The sequence below is a fragment of the Danio rerio genome, chromosome 18, assembly GCF_049306965.1.
Source record: "Danio rerio strain Tuebingen ecotype United States chromosome 18, GRCz12tu, whole genome shotgun sequence".
NCBI classification, from domain to species: Eukaryota; Metazoa; Chordata; class Actinopteri; order Cypriniformes; family Danionidae; genus Danio; species Danio rerio.
The window spans coordinates 51,970,264-51,995,459 of record NC_133193.1 but is presented as its reverse complement, the minus strand read 5'-3'; the positions used below and the strand labels follow the sequence as shown (position 1 = coordinate 51,995,459).

Here is a 25,196-nt window from a genome sequence, read left to right as displayed (position 1 = left end):
GCAAAAGCATGTTAAGGCTGCAAATCATCAATAATGCAACATATGATGATAATGAACATGTATGACACGGTTATCATAAGCACTTCAAAATAATTATGCTTTTTAGAGTGCTTTAAGAATGTTGAACAACCACTGCAATGACTAAAGAATAAGGGTGTCACAATCCTCCAAATTCTCGATTCGATTACATTTTAGATTCTAAAGGCACGATTCGATTTTCGATTATGAATAATTAATTAATTAATAACCAATTAATTATTCGTAGCCTACCGTTTAAACTACCTGACCTGCATGGTCTTTGTTTTCCCCATGAACAAATCATACAGTAAATGAATAAAGGCAAGATACACACATAATTACCACCTGTCAATCACTGTTTCTGCAGGACTCGTGAATAGGCAGTGATCTGTGTCGTTATAATGGCGTCGGTAAAAAAGACGCACAACCAACAGGAACCAGCCAACAGTATCTGAGGTGTTCGCTAAAATGACTAAGTACAAGTGAGTGAAAGATTGAAGCAGTCCTCTGACTGCCTGGACCTGCTGTCTCGAGTGCATGGCTGTGTGTGCATCTGTGTCTGAGTGTGTGTGGTCATGTATTGTGCGTTTTCAGCAGTAGAGAGGAAGGAGGGCTGCTCAGAAATGCTATACGCCACTGTGGATGTCAAATCGTTGTCGTTCTAAAATGCCATTTAATAACAAAGACAGTGTAGCGAGCGAATTTGCAACGGGGGCGGGCGGAGGATTGCGATGCCGGTGTTGTCTATCGGACGAACCCTAATACGTACATAGCAGAGCTTGCAAACTGTGCTTTTTTTTTTTTTGTCGACAACACGAACGTTGTCAACGTAACTCGCTGGAAATCCCAAATGTTTCCACACCGACGACTTCATTGAAAGAGGAGAGGGTTTAAGCTCTGTCGACGGGTCTCCTGTGTCTGCACTTCAACAAGCCTGTTTTTCCCGCTTGGCAAGCTGACGTGACATGGGGGCGTGGCAGCATCGACGTTTCTATTTTTTGATTCGATAATCGAAATTAAGTATAAATTTTGATCGATTTTGATTTAAAATCGAAATCGTGACACCCTTACTTTCCATATTAACTTAAATATATGTAAAGGACACATATAGGACCTACTAGAGTTGGGCGGTATATCGACTTCTGGAGCTCAAACTGAAACTCCCATTTTTATGCAAACCCTTCCCTCTTTCGCCACTCCCACCTAAACAGAGCTGGACACACCCACTTTCCTGCTCTTTTCAAACTAGAGCTGTGAAAACACCCTGCTGAGACGGTGGTGGTGGTGGTGTGTGTGTATGTGTGTGTGTGTGGGAGGAAGGGGTACAATCTTTAAAAAAAAAAAAAAAAAAAAATATATATATATATATATATATATATATATATATATATATATATACACAAATAATCTTGGTTGAACATTAATTTCATGCCGGCATTTAGATTTGGAGAGTGTATTCATGATGCACTCGCTCACAAAAACAAAGTGAGCACTGCGGCTTTAAATTCTTTGCATATATATTTATCCAACCCCCCACCGCACCATCCGATTCTTTCAAATGCATACTTGCACATACTTGCAAGTGTACGGCTGATGTCAGAGAAGCAAACAGTGAACTGGAAGAGCCTGTAAACTGTAAAGCTTTTCTGAATACACTCCTGCCCAGTTTTCTGTCTGAACAGGTGTGTTGATCATGAGGAAGATATGAACAAACAGCACTGCTGAAGAGGATCAGCACATTTACAAAAAAACCCAGAAGGTCATTCTCGGGTTTGTCTTGACGACAGCACAGAAAAGCATGTCCTGAAGCTAGAGGTTAACACTTCCACAGAATATCAATTGCTGGTGTAAATGAACTGTGCCACGCTCCTGTGAAATGCATGCCTGAAATTCCCAGGAAGAGGAAGAGTCCGCTTGCCTGCCCTGAAGCCTTACATATTAACTGAACACAATGGATGTTTAGGATTGTGTAAAGCAACAAGACTAGAGGCCATTTCAATCCAGGTCAACCAATTTCAATACCAAATGCAACTAATTCTAAAAAATCTCAATTATTAAATGCAAAAAATCTACTTACACTGTTTAAAAGGCTGTTTAACTAGCGCTGCACAATATATCATTTCAGCATCAATATTGAAATGTGGAAATCTGCAATAGTCACATCTGATGCCAAGCAATTTCAAGTGGATTTAAACCATTTGGACACAAGAAATTATTCAGTTTGCCACTTAATAAAGATGAATTGTGTTTAATTATGTATACGATAAAGACTATACCATGTTATTATATATTTGCTTATTTAATTTCTGTACGTCAATACTGTTAGACTCCACTGAAAACAATAAAGCTCTATTTATTTTGCTTTCATCTGTTTTTTGTATTTTGTATATATCTTTTTTTAATTTTGTACATTTTATGCAGATGCCCTCTCAAAAGTTGATCCCAATCAATGTAAAATTCTGAATTCTTTCCAAATAGTCATCTTGTTAAAATATTTATAATCGCTATATATATATATATATATATATATATGGGGCGACACGGTGGCGCAGTAGGTAGTGCTGTCGCCTCACAGCAAGAAGGTCGCTGGTTCGCGCCTCGGCTGGGTCAGTTGCCATTTCTGTGTGGAGTTTGCATGTTTCCTCTGGGTGCTCAGGTTTCCCCCACAGTCCAAAGACATGCGGTACAGGTGAATTGAGTAGGCTAAATTGTCTGTAGTGAATGAGTGTGAATGAGTGTGTATGGATGTTTCCCAGAGATGGGTTGCAGCTGGAAGGGCATCCGCTGCAGCTGCGTAAAACATATGCTGGATAAGTTGGTGGTCATTCTGCTGTGGCGACCGCAGATTAATAAAGGGACTAAGCCAAAAAGAAAATATATGAATTAATATATATATATAAAATATTGCAATGCCATTTTTCCAGTATCTTGCAGCCCTAGTTTTAACCCAATGTTGGGTTAAATATTGACAAGCTTTTATTACAATTAAATTTAAATTTAATTACACTTTTAACCAATGGTAGGGTTTGTTTATTATTGACCCAATGTTGAGTAAAAATAACCCAGCATTTTGACCTATTGTATGACTCTATTATACCAGCATTTAAAGTAACTAAAGACTAACAACATCTATGTGATTTTTTTAACACAACTATGTCTATGTAATGTATAGTCTGTGACTAAAGTCTATGTAAAATATTACAAGTTATTTAAAAAAATCGGGCCTGCATGTTGAGAGAGCCCTTAAAAACCTCTGAAAAGGATTAGGGGGCAATCACACCTAACACTCTTTTCAGTTCTAAACATGCGAAGCACACTGCACTGCCTATTTGTTGACTTAAGAAAGAGCAGTGCTTTGTGCTTTTTATGTTGCTAGGCAACCACTGTATTAATGGTCTTTGTGCTGGAGCGCATGACGTCAGGCGATTTTTCCACACAGAGTTGACTATTTTCAATTGCAGACCCAGAACGCTCCGCCAAAAAAGCGAGGCGCAGCAGATGGTTAGAAACTTGGACGCTGAAAACACTCATTGCCGATAGTAAACCATTTAAAAATGGCCTATCACCCAAAAAACACTAGGTGTGATAAAATATTTAGACATATACAGAAAAAAAATGTTTGTATTCCCTTCATGCATTTTAGGGCTGCACATTAGAATGTCAAGTGTTTTTTTTGCTTGTGTTTTCAGATAAGCTGTAAAGCAATACTAGAGAATTTGAAGAATTCAGACATAAGAAATAAAATATTTAGTTTGTAGCTTTAACAAAGTTTATTTGTATTTAATAATTTTTATGTAAATCCAGTAAAATTTTACATTGTATTATTCAAGGTCTGTGCCTGAATCGTGTACAACTCCAAAAAAAAAACACTGTTCATTTCATTTATAACTTTGGTCTTTTCACATATCTATGGTTGCAATTCATACATTATATTTCATGCAGATGCTCTGTCCTACATACCAATCAGTCTCAAATTATGAAATCTTTTAAATAGAGCTGTTAGAGTCATCTGGTGAAACTGTATTTATAAAAAATATATATTGCTATATAATTTTTCCACTAATATCATCCAACCCTGCATAAGAGAAATAAACACACCAGATTATGCAAGTTTATAAGAGTGTTTCAGGCAGAATGATAATTAGATCTCAGTTTAAACATTGTCGGTGGCGTGCGATTGCTCAAACGTCAGACTGTAAAGCACAGCAAGTCCTGGTCTTCCTCAGAGCTAAGATAATGACAGCTTAAACTCTGCACTGCCGTTTGATAAGGATGATATGTAAACAAAAGCTAAATGTTGGCAATTAACACGAGGAGCTTTCGGCAGACAGAATCAAGCCCCTCCGGGTACAGACAGAAACGCTCACACTTGAGAAACACTGTCCTCCTTTACCATCAAACAAGCCCAGACATCACCAGCTTCAATTGCTTTAAGCTCAAAATATGAACGTGCCACATAGGTTAGCTTTGCTAATAAGTGTTTCTTCATATGGTCGCTAATGTGTGTTCTAATTGTTGGTTTCTTCACTTATCTCATGCATGCTCGTCTCTTGACACTGTTACGCCTGTCATAATAATCAATATATCGACTTATCATGCAATAGATGGACATATATCTAACGATGCTAGTTTAAAGGCCCTAAATACAGCATGTCTTGCATTTAGGATAATCAGTGTTATTCACTTTCTAATAGCAAGCAGTCAATACTTCCAAACAGTCAATGCTTTTGAACTCTCAAAACATGTTTTGGTTTGTGTTTTTGGAGAGCGCATGATACAGTCAATAGCAATAGCAGTAGCAATAGTCTAAAAGAAGAAGTGCAGACAATAAGGCCCAATCCCAGTTCTACTATTGTACCCCTTTCCCTTTGTCCCTAAAACCGAGTGTGAAGGGGAAGGGCTTCAATATTTACCCCTAAGAAATGGGACAGCACTACAGCACCTGTACACGTCATCATATGTCAAATCAATCTCTTGCTTCATGTGAGATCAGGCAATGGCGACTGCTGTAGGTATTCCAGTTGTGCTATTTTTTAGTATTTATCTTCAGGAAATCACTGAAGGCATATATCATGTTATCATGACGACATAATGTGGCAATAAGATCATAACTATACTGCGGATTTACACAGTGGCCATATTCTTCTTTATAAACAGATCAATAACAACATCATCATTATAGCAGACACTTTAAAAGCCCATTGCCAGCCCCTAAACTCTTCTGACAGGGGATTTCAGTGTCATTAGCCAATTTTCCGGAAAGGTGTGTATGTGTGAACAGGCCCTTTTAGAAAAAAACAGTAAATTCGTTCAGCTATTTTCCGCAAAGAGCAATTGTAACATTACTAGTACTTTTTCGGAATGCTGCGCTGTGTGAACGCAGATGGAAGATTGCCGGAAAGAGCGCGTTCACGTCTGGAACGTGCTAACGTGAGACGTCTACTTTAGCCAATCAGAACCCTCAGACGCATTCACGTCCGCGCTGTTATAAGAATAAAAGCCTGTGAATATATTTCCGGACACATTTAGCTGCTAGATGTCAGTCAGATAACATTTCTAATGATTCATTTTTAATGCCGACTGTGTAAATAATACTGATAAAATACTTATCGTAAGCCGTTGTTTGTTTACCTTCAAGCTAGAGATCTGTGCGGGACTAAATTTTAAATCCCGCTCCCGCCAGGTTTTAGCCCGAACCTGACCGCTCCCGCTTATATTCAGCATTTGTTGTCCCGTTGCCCGACCCGTCCCGTTTTACCCGCTGCACCCGATCCCGCTAAAGAGCAGGGGGGGAACAAAATCGAAATCTACCCAGCTATACAGAGTCCAGTATCTCTCTCTCTCTCATTCGCGCACACGCACAAACACACGTTTGTTTTTGTGAAAAGTGGGGACATTACATAGGTTTCCATTCATTTTATACTGTCCAAACCATATATTATATTGGCCTCAGCCCACCCCACCCCTAAACACAACCATCACTGGAGACTAGGGTTGTAACGGTATGAATTTTTTACGGTATGATAATCGTCTAAAACAATACCACGGTTTGACGGTTTCGCGGTATACGGTATGTTACAAATGTTACAAAATAATAGAACAGTGAAGCAAATTTGACTTTTTCCAAATAATATATTTTTAGTTACTATAAACAACACCACTTACAAAGAACAAATAAAAAAATAAGAAAATAATAAATAATGTGTCAAAGTCCAAATAAAGTCCAAATAAACATGGTGCAAATCCTCAGTAAAAAATAGATATAAATATTTACTATACTATAAATAGTTACATAACGAAACTAGATTCAATATGGAACATCCTTAGGTTTTATGTGCCAGCATGGATATGGTTGTCTGTGGATATGGATTTGGATATGGTTGTCTGCAATGCAGACAAACAGCTGCACCTTCATTTGCGTCTTTTGAAAACAGCAAGAGCAGCAGTTCGTCTTTGCTGTGTCACTGTTTTGTCATGTTTCTGTGCTGCTGTGCATGCAAAAGTACTTAGTATGAGAATTATTTCATGAAAAACTTTTTTTTTTTTGCGTTTTATTTAGCCGCGCATAAATGTATGCCTATCTCCTATTCCGTGTTGTTCAAAAAGCTCAGTGTTGGTCCACAAACAAAAGCGAAACCTATGCTTATTGGTTGTGATATAGCGAGTTTGAACCAATCTGGGCATGGAGGAGGGACAATGCATCAATGTATCATGTCTGATTTGTCCGGAGACACAGTGACGAGCGTTTCTTTGTCAAATCAGCGTTGTCAAATGTTGATGACGTAACCGCACTGATTCCGGAGCCTCTGAAAGTCCGCGAATGTTATGTGATACATCACTGGAAAGCTGAGATTCTCTTCTTTATGCCAATCTTTGAATTGTATGAATCGGATCAGCGGATCAAAAGTTATTAAACATTTAAGAGCAATACTTATTTTTAGCCGCGGGCGGCTGTCTCGGTCTTTAAGGGTTAAAACCGTTGATATGCAATTGTTCATGGTATGATAATCGTGCACGTTCAAATCGTGGTAAACCGCCATACCGGTATATTGTTACAACCCTACTGGAGACTGTGTCCAGCTTTACTCTCTGATTAAACTCATCCTGTATGATTTATAAGCTTTTTGAGAAATGAGGACGTCACCAATGTCCTCACATTTCACCTCCTTTTTGTAATACCTGTGTCATACCCATGTCATTATGCAGATATGTATCCTGATATGTCACAAAAACACGTACACACACACCTCTCATTTGCGCGCGCACACGTACACACACAGCAGCATCGCGCTGTTTCAGTCACACACATAACGTTACATACGCGTGCTCGCTCGCTCGGGAGTCGGGAGCGATATTGCTAGATGGCCCACTCCTGTCCCAAATTAAACCTGTTACCGACCGCTCCCGCGCTTTATTCGGAAATTTATTCTCGCGCCGCAGAAATCTGGTCGGGTCCCGCGGCTCCGCGGGAATGCAGACCTCTACTTTAAGCTCTGCGTCGTGTGGCAGCCCGTGAGCGCCAGCACAAACACATATCCTGTACATCTCGACATGCAAAAGTGTTTCTCTATATGTTTTCATCGAAGTTGTTCACAATACTGATCCATCCACTGAGTTTGTAATGTAGTCAAATGTTTACAAACACAAACGTTTAGAGCTCATTCCTGGTTAATGATGTCAGAATTTACCGGTATTTTGGAAAGGATGTGTGAATGCTCTTTTCCGGAAAAATTTCGTAACATCCTTTAAAAGTCATTTTTAAAAGCAGCAGAAAACCAATGACGAACTTTATTTAATTATTTTGTAATTATAATTTTTAAAAAAAGTGGCTGAAGATGAACAAGAAGAAGAAGCCCTAAAACTGTAATAAAGCTTCAATGTTTCAGATTCAGCAAAAATGGTTCCTAAAGCCGAGGAACCACAGACCGAAAGAGATTGTGTCATGAATTACAATCTCCTCTGTACAGTAAGCCTCCCAATAATTCACAGAACAACAACAACAAGGCGTAAAAAAGTAATCTTCTATTCCTCTTGCATCTCTGAAACCATTGCTATTGCGTAAAGTTACAGACACACCAAACGAGAAAAGGCGAAAGGAGGAGAATGAAAAACTGCTTTAATTCATTGGCTTAATCATCCACCATTGCTTTGTTTGAAAACGAGCAAACCAACCAGTCTGATTAGTCTGTTAGTTGCTCTGAAATTACAAAAGCACAAAAAGATCTACACAATAACACGGGTAAAGCTTAAAAATAAAAATATAAACACCCACACCCACCTACAATTCTTTCAAAATGGTATATTTGCTGGTAGGCTTTTGCTGGTATCAAATATTCTCATCACGCTTGATTTCTGATTTTGTTAATTCTGATACTGAACAAAGCTACAAAAATGATTGCTTAAACAGGCATTCTAAGCAAAAATAAATAAATAAATACTTAATGTATTGCTTCATTGTACATGTTCAGAGAAAATAAAGGTTTTTTAAATGAATTGCAATAAAAGGATGAAAAAAGTACAACAGGAGGGTAACACTTTACAATAAAGTCTCATTAGTAAACATTAATGCATTAAAATCAACAACAGTGAGAAAAAAATACATATTATAGTTAGTTATATAAAGTTATTTAACCAGTTAAACTGCTGCTATTTTGGGATTTCCGCCTGGATTTTGCCTACTCAAATTTAAAAGCTTCCCAAATCCACATGCAGAGGTGTAAATGCAAAAATTTGGTATCATTTTGAAGAAAACCCTTTGATTTTTTATAAAACACTATTGAGAGTGTTTAAAATATCTGTATATGTTGTCTGTGTCATAATAAACATCTAAAAAAAGAGGCGCTTTTTGTATTTTTTTTTTATAAACTCAAATTTGAAAGTGTACCTTTTAGGTTCTGTGTGGTCTAGCGTGCTGTAATTAATGTTGGTGGTTCCTGCACATGTCTGTAATCATAGGGAAAAAGAAACATGTCTCCACCATAATCTATGCAAAAGTTATTGTATTCCAACTGATGAGAGGTGCTGTACAAGCCACAGGGAGCGATCATTGTTTTCATATTTCACTATTTTTTTGTTTGATCAAACATAATTCACTGTGTTTGGAGCACGTCAGACATATAAAAGGATTACTTATGCACATCAGCTCAAAAACAGAGGAGAATGGCCCTGAAGCGCACAGCATAAGGTAAGAGATGACAGCTGTCTGTGCTATCTGGGGCTGCTTATTGATCATAAATGTATTGTTTTCACTTCTGCGCCATGGAAACACCGCAATTCATTCAGCAACTGTTTGATATGTGAATATAATTCAGTAAAAGGAATGCTAGAACTGTATGAGCACCGGCAAGAGCTTTCATTTGAGCTATAACTTGTACATGTGTCATATGAAAAATATGAAAATGAACCAATGTAAAATACCTAGCTCGGGTATCCAAAATACTGTGTATTTAAGTGTAAATAACTTTTATACAGTAGAACAAAAACAAAAGTGATGCACATGTGCATAAAATATAGATTCTACACTTTCAAACGACACCACTTACGGGGGTCTGGTGCAACGCTAGCCCTTTAAATCTGAAGGCGAAAGTCGAAGACGTCACAGATCCGCAGAGTTTAACTGGTTAACCACTTGAATATTCATCTGTACTTCACCTTAAACTATAGAATGGCTTCAAAACATTTGGGATACACAGTAGTAGGCCTTACTTTCTGGGCCTTATAATTGGCCTTCATGGCCTTGTGAATTACACAGAATATGGCGCACGCTCAAGATTGGATTTTGGTCTGTACCAGCTGGCCGATACCCAATCCAGCAAAAATATGCGGTATTGAACGGGATCGGTGCATCCCTAAATAAATGCTTTTGTAGTTTTCATTACATGGACTTTAGTTAGATTAACTGATGTTAAATTGGAGCCTATAACTACTCACAGTGGCTCAGTGGTAACCAGAACTGTCAACTCACAGCAAGAAGGTCACTGGTTCGAGTCCCAGCTGGGCCAGTTGAAATTTCTGTGTGGAGTTAGAATGTTCTCCCCATGTTGGCGTGGGTTTCCTCTGGGTGCTCCGGTTTCCCCCACAGTCCAAACATATGTTCTATAAGTGAATTGAATCAACTCAATTGTTCCTAGTGTATGAGTGTGTGTGTGTGAATGAGTGTGTGTGGTTGTTTCCCAGTGTTGGGTTGTGGCTTTCAGGGCATCCGCTGCATTAAAAAAAAAAAAAAAAAAAAAAATGGCAGAATAGTTGGCGGTTCATTCCGTTGTGGCGACCCCTGATAAATAAAGGACTAAGCTGAAGGAAAATGATTGAATTACTCACAGAATTCAGCCAGATTAACATAGCATTTGGTGCTGCGATGAACAATTACACCAAATACAACAATCTGAACATTTTAAAGTTCAAATTATAAATAATTATATATATTATATAGGATAGTAACATAATTATCATGCTAAATTTGATCATTACATTTCAGCATTTGTCTAGTTGCAATGCAAAAACAAACAAAAGTAATCATGCAAGAGCCGGACTGGGGGCCTCCAGGGGCCCGATAGCAAACAGTGTAGAGCTGCTCTGTATCTGTCAGGGAAGCCATGGGTCAGTCACATCTGAGCGATACCTTCCAAAATAGATCTTCACACCACCTCATGCCAGCGGAGCTCAAAGTCATTCACACAGCAGTGCCACGGTCATGGGGGGCACTGAGGGTGTTAAGAGAGAGAAAAACACACCCACGCCGGCCATGCCCTTTCCCTTCAGCTAAACACATCAAAAACAACCTGAATGAAACCATCAGAGCCGCTAAAAAGCCTTAAAGGGGGCACAGAGGGCAAGATTAGATGGAAAGGAGGTATATCATCTTATAAACAAGACTACAAAACAACAGGAGCAATTTGTGTTATATACAGCTGAAGTCAGAATTATTCACCCTCTTGAATATTTCCCCCAATTTCTGTTTAACGGAAAGAGCATCTTTTTTAGATGATTTATAACTGATTTATTTTATCTTTGCCATGATGACAGCACATAATATTAGACTAGACATTCTTCAAGACACTAGTATTCAGCATAAAGTGACATTTAAAGGCTTCACTTATTAGGGTAAAGTTAAGGTAATTCGGCAAGTCATTGTATAACAGTGGTTTCTTCTGGAGACAATCCAAAACTAATATTGCTTTAGGGGGCTAATAATATTGACCTTAAAAAAACTAAAAACAGCTTTTATTCTAGCCGTAATAAAACAAATAAGACTTCCTCCGGAAGAAGAAAATATTATAGGAAATACTGTGAAAAATTCCTGAATCTGTTCAACACCATTTGGAAAATATTTTAAAAAGAAATTAAAATTCACAGGAGGGCGATTAATTTGGACTTCAACTGTATGTGTGAAAATGGAAGATATAAATTAAAATAGATTAAATTAAATCAAAATAAATATATAAAATAACATATAAGATAAAATTAAATGAAAAAAATTAATTCAATACGGCATGTATTTGACAGACTAGATATAAATAATAAATGTTTTATAATTAATCATCGGAATAGTGTAGAAACAGTCAAATCTAGAACACAAATTGGTGTATAAGAAAATCATCAGCATACATTTTGCCCGTAAAATGTGAGCTTAATGTTTTGCTATCTCGCCACAATGAAAATAATACAAACTATAATACAAAAAATACCAACTATAATACAAATTATGTATATATATATATATATATATATATATATATATATATTAGGGATGTAACGGTATCAGAATTTCACGGTACGGTAATACCTCGGTATGAATGTCACGGTACGGTATTTATTGAATCATTTACAGGAAAAAACAAAACTTATGAAAATACTCCAAAAAAGTGCCAAAAGTGTCAATGACATACAAATTAGCCATCTATCTGTAAGCTTTGAAACAGGAACTTCAATTTTAATAACAAAAAAAATATTAAACCATGTAAAAAAATTAAGTTTCAATTTAGTATTGTTGAAAACTCATCACATTCAACATTTAATCACACTCAGCCCATCTACCCAGATGAGAGCTCTGCTAGTCGGACTTCTCATCAAGCATCTCCCGCTGGATCTAATCTCACTATATTTATTAAACGGGATATTTCATTTATCTTGTTGTCTTTATCTAACGACATATTCCCTGACTTTGGTCATTGGAATCTATTACTTGTTCTCAGGTAACGTGTTTTGGCTGAGCACAAAGATAAGTTAATGATTAATGTAAGCACGTACATTCTGTATATTGACTGATCGCTTGCCTTTATTTCCTATAATGTATAAACTTATTGTATGTTATACTTTTAAAATGGCCATTATCGATTATTAAAACTAATACTCAGCAAAAGAGAGGCTGTGTTTCGTATTTTCACTGAAATTGAAAGGAGGCAGTTGTTATCGGCTCCGTTTTGTTATAAATATCCACACAGTGAAGATGACGCTCATATATGCAGCACGACGCCTCAACATGTCTGCTAAGTTGCTAATATTAAAATGAAAATAGGCAGTTCCTTAAATCATGTTTACATTTTATTGTTGACAAAGTGAAACAACGAAGCCAGGGTGATGTGAATGAAGTTATAAAGTACACTGTTCCCTTTGAAGATTTACCCGTGTCCTCGGTATAATCTGCTTTTCCATATCAAACTGAGAAGAAGAGACTGCAGCCTTGATCAAACTTGCGAAGTCTGAACTTACACGGAGAGAATGCAGGACTGAACTGTGTGTGTTAGGCTACTTAATATTCAGGAAAAGCCCCAATCAGAGAGGCGAATGTCTGCAGCCCCGCTTCCGTTTTCAGATGTCTCCGTTTTCCATCATCCACACTGAGACGGAGCTGCAGCGTTTCAGAATGAAAACGGCCTCTCCAGCCGTGAAACCGTAAGTTTTACTGGATAGCAAAACTTATGCGTTTTCAAACTAAAGCTCTTTCCAGCTCTTTTCATCCCCGCTTCTAGCAGCACACTCCATTTCCGCATTACTGGATCTGTAGCGACAACAGACCGCAAGGGATGATGGTCAAGCATGGGCTGATGGGTATTGTAGTTTTCGCTACCTCCCGTTCGCTTCATTCGCCTGAGCAAATTTTCTCAGAAGACCTATAGTTTTACCGAGTCATGCGACTACGGTAATATCGAAAAAAATTAATATTGCGGTATGACGGTATTTACAATACCGTTACATCCCTAATATATATATATATATATATATATATATATATATATATATATATATATATATATATATATATATATATATATATATATAAATGAAGCAATGTTGTTTTCATTTATAATAAAATGTGTGATTATATAAATGAATGCATTGAACAGAAAATCAATGATCAGTCTGGCAAAAAAAAAAAAAGTTTGCTGAAAATTCTGCACTAAATAACAATATCTGTATAGAATGACAATACAGATATTTAATGGAAAAGAGAGAGAAAAAATGTATTTATAAATATATTTCTATTTCAGAGGTCACCACAGCGGAATGAACCGCCAACAATTTCACCATACGTTTTACACAGCGGATGCCCTTCCAGCTGCAACGCAGTACTGGGAAACACCCTTACACACACACACACACACATACATACACTATGGCCAATTTAGTTAATCAATTCCCCTATAGTGCATGTGTTTGGACTGTGGGGGAAACCGGAGTCCCCGAAGGAAACCTACGTTAACACAGGAAGAACCGGCAAACTCCACACATAAATGCCAACTGACCGAGCCGAGGCTGCAGCAACCTGTTTGCTCCGAGATGACAGTGCTGGTAACCACTGAGCCACCCAGTTTAAAAAGTTATAACTAATTATTTTAGATTAAATAAATATACTTTATATAGTTAAACTAATAAGTCGTCAACTAAACAACAAAGCCCGCTTATTAATCAGATCCACAGTTTCTCTGATTAGGTCACGAACACTGCAGACCCAAACCATGGCTGAGAAGAAACTGTATAGGAAAGCAAGCTACAAAAGTGGGAAGTTCAGCCTCAAAAAAATAAGGAAATTATAGAGCATACAGTACAGGCAGGTGACTAGAACTACTTCCTCATACCTAAACAACAGCAGAACAATGTGTGAGTGTGAAATAAGAGCAGCCAACACCTGTGATTTCAAAGCTTCCACCCCTCGATCATCTTTCACAACAAGAGACTTGGCAAAAAAACGCTCATCCTGGTTATAAGATTTCTAAGATTGCAACTGCACATCAAAATGTTCTTCAATATCATGCAGTGACCTAACCCTAATGCTCATTTATGAAAACATTTCATAAATTGCTGACAATACTTTAAATTAATAAAACAATTCCAATTCTTTCAATCTCTGCGCGTGCAAAGGGTCTGAACAATATTCTTGATCAATATTCTTAGGGTCTGTATATTTAGGAATAACGTCAATATTGCCATATCAATACTGCTATATTGTAGAGCTGGGTGTATTCACACACTGAAAAAAATATATTTAAAGACGATTCCTTGGATTTACTCAATTTTTCATGTTAAGTGGTTGTAAACAATTTATTTGGGCTGAATTTAAACAAACAAATTAAGTAGAACATCATTAAACTTAATTTGTTTGTTTAAATTCAACACAAATAAGTTGTTTGCAACAGTTCTGCAAGCAACACTTTTTTCAGTGCACCTTGGATGTCTGGGGTCGCACAGATTTCTCTGTCTTCGCCATGTATGTCTCTGCTCGTCTTTCTGCTGCGTCTTGTCTATGAGGCACAGAACACTGCTGGTATCAGAGCTTAAGAGAGGCAGAGTGCAGTCACTCCGCTCCGCTCTCAACTAAAGTTTTTTTTAATAATCAAACGTCTTCGCGTTGCACGACATGACAAATCGATTATTAAATTCGTTGCCAACACTTTTGGTAATCGATTTTAATAGATTTAATCAATTCGTTGTTGCAGCCCTACTTGTATTCGCTTTGAATATGACATTCTTAGACTAGAAACTAGGCTTGGGCGATGACATCGTCCATCGCCGATGGCCAATAGACAACACAATGCTGAGCTGGCATCGCCGATCCTCCGCCCCGCCCCCGTCGCAAACCCGCTCGCGAAAAATACACACTCAGGCCCTGTTTACACTAATATGTCTTCGTGTTAAAATGCCATTATAAGATGAAAATGATCCACATCCACACAGTGTTTTACCTAGCATTTCTAAACAGCCCTCCGTCCGCTGAAAACGCACATCATGTGACCACACACACAGCCACACACAGACAGACACACACACACACTCCTCTGAGCTCCATGACAGAGAGCAGTGCCTGTCGGACAAATGATCAAGGATATACCGCTGGATCGCGTCTCACTATAGTTGTTAAACGTGATTATTCAGACATTCCAAGTCTCCCGGAAGTCTCTATGCATTTGCGGGACTCATAATGCCTACAAACGAGTGATAATCTCCCGGAAGTCTCCCTCCCGGTCCTTAAATAAGTCGCACACCTTTCTCACAACCCCTAAGCCCCCAAGAATTAGCATTTTTTGCATAAATCCTATAAATTCCATATAAACACAGTAATTAAATACAATTCTGCAGCTCCTGATCAACTATAATTCAGACTCAGCATTGCATATCCTTTGATGCGACTATTGCCGATGCTCACATTGCGATGTCGATGCTGAAACGATATATCGTGCAGCCCTATTGCTATTCAAACTATCTTGTGAAACTTTTGTAAATCGCAAAACTGAATCACAGAAAATAAAAAAAACATCGCAATATCAGATTTTTTCCCAATATCAGGCAGAGTTTTGGTCTCTATTCTTATTTTCTAGTTATTATTGCAATTCTCCTTCAGCTGCTGTAGTGGAGTGCAGCATTTTCAAGGACGGACATAGAGCTCTGTGCCCTGATCAAACGCACAATGCTGGCAGAGCATGATTGGGATCACTAGAACGCTCCAGGGACAACATTACCTGGAAATTAACCAGCAACCTTTGTGCTTCCTAATCTGACACTTAAACATTAGGCTGCTACCACAAATACCTTGATCACTGGACCTGGATTCCTTAAAATATACATTGAACTATACACACACTGTCTAAGGAGAGGATTATGTAGTGTAAACACAAGACAGACTGCTTGAAACAACAGTCTACTTTAATTCACAAAAGCATCACTATACCACATGCTCTATTATAATATACCATGCGACTTTAATAAGATTACATCTTTTAAACTTAGCAAAGATAGTAAATTAGGCATCTACAAAATGTTTTAGGTCAGTAGGCTACCCAAACAGACTATTTAAAATGACTAATTTAAAATAAGTTATAAACACAATTTTTTTAGTTTTTGGGTGGGCAAATTTATTGTGTTAATGTTCAATCTACTTAAATTCATGGTTTCTACTACATTCATTCTTCCATGGCGGGGCGCCACACCAAAATTGATCCCGCCACAGCTACATTACAGCTTCTCATTTAAAACATAGTCGTGTTTTTTTTAATAGCAGGTGATAATCGCACCAAAACGTATTAAAAGGTAAGTGAATTAGAGCGAACTTTTCTGTAACTTTAGTAGTGCTGTGCGCTGTTTGTTTAACCCTTTAAGGTTACGTGCTGACTGACTGACAGGTGCGTGATGCCAGCAAACACGACGTATAGCCGTTTCACTTTACTTCACGATGCATTATCACTCTGTATGTCTATTAGAGACATTCATAAATATTCCTTGCAAATCTACTAAATGTTGGAGACAAAGTTGTGACAAAAACACAATAAATCGCACTTCAGCAGCGTTTATTTGAGAGCGCACAAGAAGATCTGCATTTGCGCTAAGCTTGAGCGACGTATTTGAGGGGGCGTGCAAGAAGTTTTGTGCACAAGCAGAAGAAATCGGCTAGAATTAGGTTAACTTAATTTGTGTTTTGACAACATGAAGAAATTGTGTGGAACCAACCATCTTTACAGTTTATTGCAAATTAGTTTGTAATAGACTAATATATATTTAAACTTACTGAACTGTTTAAAATGTGTGTAAGCAGATCAAAAACAAATTTTTTTTTGGGGCATCAAAATAAAACAATAATGACTATCATACATTTTAAAAGTGAAGAACAGTTTATATAGCTAAAAAATCTTGTCAGGCAAGTTAAGAGCAAAAATAGCTTTAAAATACATATTTATTGATCACAGTTTTCTCCCAAAATACTTTAATGAACTTAAATATTTACACTTATATACACTTTCTTACAAAGTTTTAAAAATTGGTAATAATTTAAAACATGATTTCTTACATAATTATTTTTGTTATGCTGATGAATGTCCTAATTATTCGCAACATTAAAGCTTTATTATTTACTTCCATTAATATTTTTTCCACATGTATCACCTTTGTATGTTTCTATTAAATTAAGACGTCTTATATTTGACCTAAATAAATAACCTTTATGATCACCACTATGTGGGGTGATACGGTGGCTCAGTGGTTAGCACTGCTGCCTAACAGCAAGAAAGTCGCTGATTTGAGTCCTGGCTAGAGTCCTTTTAAATGCGCTTCTTTGCGCTATAGGTGAATTGAATAAGCTAAAGTGACCGTATGCGTGTAAATGGATGTTTCCCAGTGCTGGATAGCAGCTGGAAGGGCATCCGCTGTGTAAAACATATGCTGGATAAGTTGGCGGTTCATTCCGCTGTGGTGACCCCTGATGAATAATGGGACTGAGCCAAAGGAAATTAAAAGAATGAATCCCCATTTTGTGACTTTTAAAGACATGCTACTGACATTTCTTTCTTTTACTAAAAGATCAGAGTCATAAATGATTCCAATAACATAAAAACAAAATCCTCAGAGTAGAATTAATTTTAAAGATGATTACAAAACAGTATTATTAAGACTATAGGCTAAACTTTCTACAATAACAAACATCCCTCATAAACAATGAATTTTCCAAGCATCTCTGAGATGTGAGAGAACTAACTAAACAAACAGCAGCTGTCAGACAAAACACTGAGCTTATTGTGTCTCGATGGCTTCATTGCGTCACGTTATTTTAGAGTCCACCAAGTCTTCGACACAGGCACAAACACCACACACACCTTGACCATGCACAAAGGAGATTCCCTGCAGGCTAAACAGAGACACACCTCAAAACCTTTGGCCTAGAAAGCAAAGAACATGCTGTTATATTTTTGCTGGCTCATATACAACTGAAATATAGCAACCAAATCAACAGGAGGTCACCGAGTTTACACTATGAGCCGGTACTCGGCCTACAAGATGCTGGTATCTCAAAACGCGCTTTACGCAACACTGCCTGGCTGGAAGATTTTCCTCCATATCTGCAACAAGACAGCTGTTTGAGGCTGAGACGGATCATAACAGATCTGTGCAGTTGTTATAAAGCCGCTGAATGACCCTTGAGGACTTACGGATCAAATGTCAGTCAGATCACGGGAGTCTTTCAGGAAAAGCCGGAGCGTAACAGGTAACAGAAGCCACGTTCAAAGCCTTGGCTTCAACTCAGCGGGGAACGAATAGTTTGAGCACAATTACGCAAACCTTTTAGAGTGGAGCAACAATGCAAACCGCAGGAGATGAGCTCTCCTTTTGGGATTCAACTCAATATTTGATGCTCCAAGAACTAGGGATGTGCAATATGACTATATAGAGCAGTAGTTTGATACCTGACTGTTATCGAAGTCCTATTGAACTCACCAAACATTTTTGATCCACTTCAAATATTAAGTACTGTATATCATTTGCATGAAATTAAAAGCAGTTTGTTATGTTTTATCATTTATTTGGTAACACTTTACAATAAGGTTCATTAGTTAATGCATTTACTAACATGAACTAATCATGAACAACACATGTACAGCATTTATTAATCATAATTGAACATTTACTAATGCATTATTAACATCCAAGTCCATGCTTGTTAACAATAGTTAATGCACCATGAGTATGAATATAACATGAACAAATACAGTAGTAAATGCATTGTTCATTGTTTGTTTATGTTAGTAATGCATTAATTAACATTAACTAATAAACCTTATTGTAAAGTGTGACCATTTATTTCATGTGATTGTAAAAATACATCGTTTACAGTAATAATATTCATCATTTTAATGAGCTCAACGTTTTACTCCAGATAGAAACGTGTCTAACAGCATGGGGAGAAAGTGGCATGCGTGAAAGTACACTGTTTACCCTGTTTTAAGACTTCATTAACATGTACTTTTCATCTCAACATTCTAAATCAAACATATCATGAAATTATATTTTTTTAAAAAGTGAGAAAAATCACATTAATGACAAAATTTTTGAAGATGCACTTTCAAATAACAACACAAACAGCCCTTTCCATGTGATTAATATACAGTTGAAACCAGAAGTTTGCATACACTCTAAGAAAAGGAACATAACTATTTAAAAAAAAATAATGTCTGATGGTAAATCATATTAAAAGTTTACTATTTTAGGTCCGTTAGGATCACCTAAATTATTTACATTTGCTAAATTTTGTTTTAGAGAATTGTTTATTAATTTCTAGACAGTCAATAGTTTACACACATTTCCGTGGCATTTTTTAGCTTTGCTTTTAAACTGTATAACTTTGGTCAAATGTTTTGAGTCTCCTTCCACAAGCTTCTCACAATAGTTTGAAAGAATTTTGGCCCATTCCTCCTGACAGAATTGCTGTAACTGAGTCAGATTTGTTAGCTGCCTTGCCCGCACAAGCTTTTTCAACTCCGCCCACACATTTTCTATAGGATTGATATCAGGGCTTTGTGATGGCCACTCCATAACATTCACTCTGTTGTCAGTAAAGCACATTTTAACAAATTTGGCAGTATGCTTAGGGTCATGGTCTGTATGGAAGAGCCGTTTGTGGCCAAGTTCTAATGTCCTGGCTGATGTCTTGAGATGTTGCTTCAGTATTTCTCCATAATGTTCTTTCTTCATGATGCCATCTATGCTGTGAAGTGGACCAGTCCCTCCTGCAGCAAAACAGCCCCACAACATGATGCTGCCGCCCCCATACTTCACAGTTGAGATGGTGTTGCTAGGCTTGTGTGCTTTCCCCTTTGTCCTCTAAATGTAACACTGCTCATTATGGCCAAACAGTTCAATCTTAGCTCCATCAGAGCACAGGACATGTCTCCAAACATGAGTCTTTTTCCCAGTGTCATTCAGCTAATGGTAATCTGGCTTTGTTGTTGATTCTGGCTTGTTGATTTTCCCATGTTGTCACACAAGGAAGCAGTGTGTTTGAGCTTTTCCTTAAATACTAGTCTACAGTTGTGCCTCCAATTAAATTAACATGTTGTCAATTAGCCAATCAGAAACTTCCAAAACCTCGACACCATCACCTGAGCTTATTCAGAGGCAGAATAATCTTACTGTGTGTAAACTTGACTTTCAAGAAGAGTTATAACGATTTCTCAACACATATCTCTCTCATTGTTCTGCTATTAAGCAGAACAGAAACACATGTGATGATCCTAACTCACCTAAAGGTGAAAAGTTTTTAAACATTTATATGTTAATATTGATTTTATTTGATATGCATTTTTTCTCTCTTCTTTGTTATATGTATATTTTGATATCTGCAGTATTTAATTTATGTTTCGGAAGTGTTTTGTTTAAAAAGGAAGTGTGTTATTTTAAATTGATTACTATAATGGATGTAAACGGAAGGAGATCACACATGGTCACAGCGTCTCAGCAATACGGTCTGCAACGGTCTAAAGCAGGGGTCACCAACCTTGGTCCAAGAGGGCCGGTGTCCCTGCAGGGTTTAGCTCCAACTTGCTTCAAGTATACCTAGTAACACCTTGATTAGCTTGTTCAGGTGTGTTTGATTAGGGTTGGAGCTAAAATCTGCAGGACACCAGACCTTCAGGAATAAGTTTGGTGACCACCGCTCTAAAGGTTTTAGCTCAGGGTTTAATGTTGGTTTGAACGTTGCACTTAAACAAATCGTGGGAAAATGCCAGTGAAAGAGTCAATTCTTTATTGAGCCAGTCAGATACACAAACTATTAATCAATAAGCTATATGCACACAGACTTTTAATTCTCAGCCAGGCAGCACGAGGGCTTCCGGTGAACTGTATTTCCATTACAAAATTGTCATGTTTAAGATCTGTTTTCTTTACAAATCAGCGATCCTCACTGCCTGTTAGATATCTGATATGAACTGGGTCTCAGATCGCACTAGAACCACTGCATTAAATTCCAGTTTCCCTTGCCATGTCTTTAAAATATGACAGTTTATTTTACCCCAGTATTTTCAATGGAATTTCGGGAGGGGTCTGGATGCAGACCTGGTGCAGTGCAATCTGAGCTGCATCCAATGCTTTTTAATGCACTCGCCTAACCCCAGCCCTAACCCTACGCATCACAGTGACATCACTCACTCCATTGAGTGCATTGTGTCTGAGACTGCATCGCTGAGTGATGCAATCTCAGCTTGCATCATAAAGGCTGCATCCAGACACTATTGGGAATTTCCGCACTAGCCTGTTGGTACTGACGGCACTAGTGGTTACAATGGTTTGAACAAACTAAATAAATGCTACTTAGTCTATTTAACTAAATGCATTGTAATTACATTACAACATCGATGCTGTAAAAAAACAACCTTGTAAACTGAAATAGTCACATTAAGCTTTAACCAGAAGTTTTATCGTTCGCCCTAAAACTCTAGCTGTGCATAGAGCCCGTTAAATTAACAGAAAAAGGCACTATATCGTGATATGCATCATTATCAGAAATGTAGTTTATATTGTGATATGACATTTTCTTTCTTCATATACCCTAGGAACGGTATTGCAGAAAATTTTGACTGTTTTAAAACCGCGCTATCCCTTGAAAACGGGTCTCGTCCCATGCATAGTGTAAATAAACTATTAATCAATTAAATTTACAGAAAAGGTACTATATCATGATTTATACAACAATTCTGTCTGGTTCTCAAATCTGATTGGCTGATAGCCGTGCGATATTCTGCAATATCAGAACTCCTACAGCCTCTTTACCCTTTGTGTATTACTCCGCCCACATACAGCCAACAAAAAGCAGACACATATCGTAATATGCATCATTATCAGCTATTTAGTTTATATTGTGATATGACATTTTATTTCTTCATATAGGAACGATATTGCAGAAAAAATTTTGACTGTTTTAAAACCTTCATTTTTTTCAAACCGCGGTAAGCCTTGAAAGCTGGTATCGTCCCATGCCTAGTGTAAATAAACTATTAATCAATTAAATTTACAGAAAAGGTACTATATCATGATGTATCAGAATATGAGATGATTTATATCGGGATACAAGATTTTTGTCAAATTGCTCATCCCTAGCAAGACACTGTGGTAAAGTTAGTGTTATATTCCCAAATCTCTTCATTTTTGAACAGTGAGAACTTGTGACATGGTCTCTATATTATTTACTTTGACTATTCGGTCTGAAATTGCATGACTTCAAAACAACATTAGCACTATTTAATTGATTAACAACGATGTACTTTGATAGTCATTGGCAGCAAATATGATTTCCCTATTTAGAATTGCCAAAGATTACCAGGAAGTCTGAATGTGCGAATATAAAATAAGCTTTACCTGAGTTTGCAAGATCTGTAAAGCTCCACTTACCATGTCTCCAAGGGTCCTTCGGCTCAACCGCACCCGATACGATGTCCTCATCTGATGGAAAGGTCACCCTTTTTGACCCATGTTTAATCCCAGCTTCTTCTACCACCGGCGTGGCAGCTGCTGGGACTGTTTCTGAGGGCACATCAACACTGTGTTCCTCCAAAGGTTCCTGCGAATGCAGTTCTATGACAGTGTCTGATATTAGAGAGTTTTCACAGCTAGAGGCACTTTCCTCAGATTGAGTCTGGGCAGTTGGTTCAAACTCCAAAACACCATTTTCATCCAGACTTAAATCCACACCGATATCCATCTCACCATCATCACCCACATCTCCAACAGAGCACTTGGTCACCGGCGGCTCCTCAACTGTGCTCTGCTGCAGGTCTCCAGCAGAACCATTAACAGGGTCAGCGGACACTGCAATGGATCCATTGTTTTTAGTATGCAGTGCATCATCCTTCAAATGGACGTCTTTTAATCTAGTCAGGACGGCGGCGTCCTGTTCCTCCTGGTCTCCATCCATCAGCTGGAGGCCATCCCGTGGAAGGATCTCCTCCGCGGGCGTGGGGTGTGATATAGTGTTGTCAGAGACATTGCACAAATCTATAGCTTTGCACAAATCTACAGCTTGATCCTCGCAATTCATTTTCTCATTTCCAGTAAACTAGAGAACGCCACAACCTGTCAAGTACTAAAAAAAAAAACAATTGAACCACCTGCGATGCAAACCTCTCAAACCAATATCTCCTAAGCTAGTGCAAAAAAAACCCTCACATCATAAGTATAAATACTCAGAGCTAAGACATAAAGCTCACTTCATTCATTCCTTTTTTGTATTATTGGTTTGTAAGGGTAACATCAGGCAAATGACTCTATTCTAAGTTTACTTTAGCATCTGTCTCCAAGCCTGTGCTCTGCTCAACATCTTTTAGCTTCAAGCTGAACACATTAAAAGAGTGTCACATGCACATACTGTTGACATTATCAGCAAACACCGTGTACTTAAAGTCCACCATCAATACTGCTACTCTCCTCGCCTCCAAGATCAAGCTAAACACTAGTATAAGCATTCAAATCGCAAATATTGCACTATAAACAAAGCGTTGGATGATGAAGATTATGAAGATGACGAGGATCAGGCTTTCTCCACTGGCCTGCTCTCCGACACCAAGACGGATAAAGTACTAAAACTGACTCTTTAAGACAATGGTTTAAAGTGCAACAGCATGTTTATAACTCCAGTCGTGTGTTTAAGCTGTCAAGACGAGGAATCCTGCACTGTCACTTTCCGTGTCGCAGTGAACACAAATAAAAACAGGCGTCACACTCCGGAGCGCGCTCTCGTCCACAAAAACCACAACAAACGGCCTCGTGTGCTCCGTGTACACACTCTACTCCGGTCGCTTCGCATAAATGATGTTTAACAGACCGCAAAATCGCGCAGACAGCAGAAAAAGAGCGAAATATTGGCCCCGGTGTCGCTCCAGTCCGGACCGACCGTGTGTGTGTCTGTTGACTGCTCAGAGATACGTCATCAGCCCGGGTTGGAAACCCGCCGGAGGATTCAGCTGCCGCACTTTCAGCGCTTCACCTCAAGCGTTTGTTGCCGAGGAAGTGCGCGAGATAAAAATATAAAGCTTGCTTTTGTGTTTAGTTTTAATTTCATATTTTCGTTTTTATAAACGCATTGGTGGTTCATCGTGACTAGAGCACATAGTGAATCACCATAGACATTCAACGAATCAGTCGACATTTGAACTTTGCCAAACAGCTGTCACGTTGGATGGTTTATGACGTGTGTTACACATGAAAATAAACAAATATATTATATTGTAAATGGATATATATTGTATAACTATTCAGTCTTGGTTAGATATCGTGTGAATATAGGAAATTAGACACTTTTCTTTTCAGTCAGATATGTCATATTTTATAAATGGCGTCAAACCTTACCACAAATAGCAGGAACTGGAACTTTTATAAATGGCAATACTGTGATAACTGGCACTGTGTACTTATTTATCAAGTAATTAAACAGACAGCCTATTAAAAGGGGTGGTTCTTTTTTGGATCTATTTGCAGTTATTCGACGTTTAAATACATTTTAGTGACGTTTTGAACACTTTTGCTGCATTGGCTTGTTGGATGGTTATCATTATGGCACGTTTTAATGCAACAAAAATACTTCCTACATTTTTGTCAAAGTGTTTATCATACTATTTTTTTTTGTTTACAAAGATTTACATCTAAAAATGTGCGTTTAAACTTTGAGTTTTTACAGTTTATATATAATGTAATCAGACTGTAAGAATGTAGTCAGAATGTAATCAATGTAATCATTTTCTAAATGCTAATTTATTATCATCCATCATAAAAACAAACAAACAATAAAAAATGTCAATCTGTTGTTAATGTTTTAAATTAAAAACTGTAGCCTATATGCAAATAACAAGCTAGCAAGCTCATCTCCGCAGTCACAACTTGTCCATTTAAATAAAAAAGCCTTCTTTTATTGGTTATTCTTCTTAAAA

At 37.7% G+C, this 25,196-nt stretch overlaps 1 protein-coding gene across 1 annotated transcript in view; it reads right to left on the bottom strand.

The window, feature by feature from the left end:
- The window catches only part of ppp1r37 (protein phosphatase 1, regulatory subunit 37), a 72,531-nt gene extending 48,333 nt beyond the window's left edge, over nucleotides 1–24,198 (bottom strand). Inside the window, exon 1 of the mRNA NM_001080167.2 lies at nucleotides 22,666–24,198. Coding sequence (NP_001073636.2) covers nucleotides 22,666–23,311 — 646 coding nt within the window. The 5' untranslated portion in view covers nucleotides 23,312–24,198. The remainder of the gene's footprint in view (nucleotides 1–22,665) is intronic.
- Nucleotides 24,199–25,196: the final 998 nt, after the last annotated feature.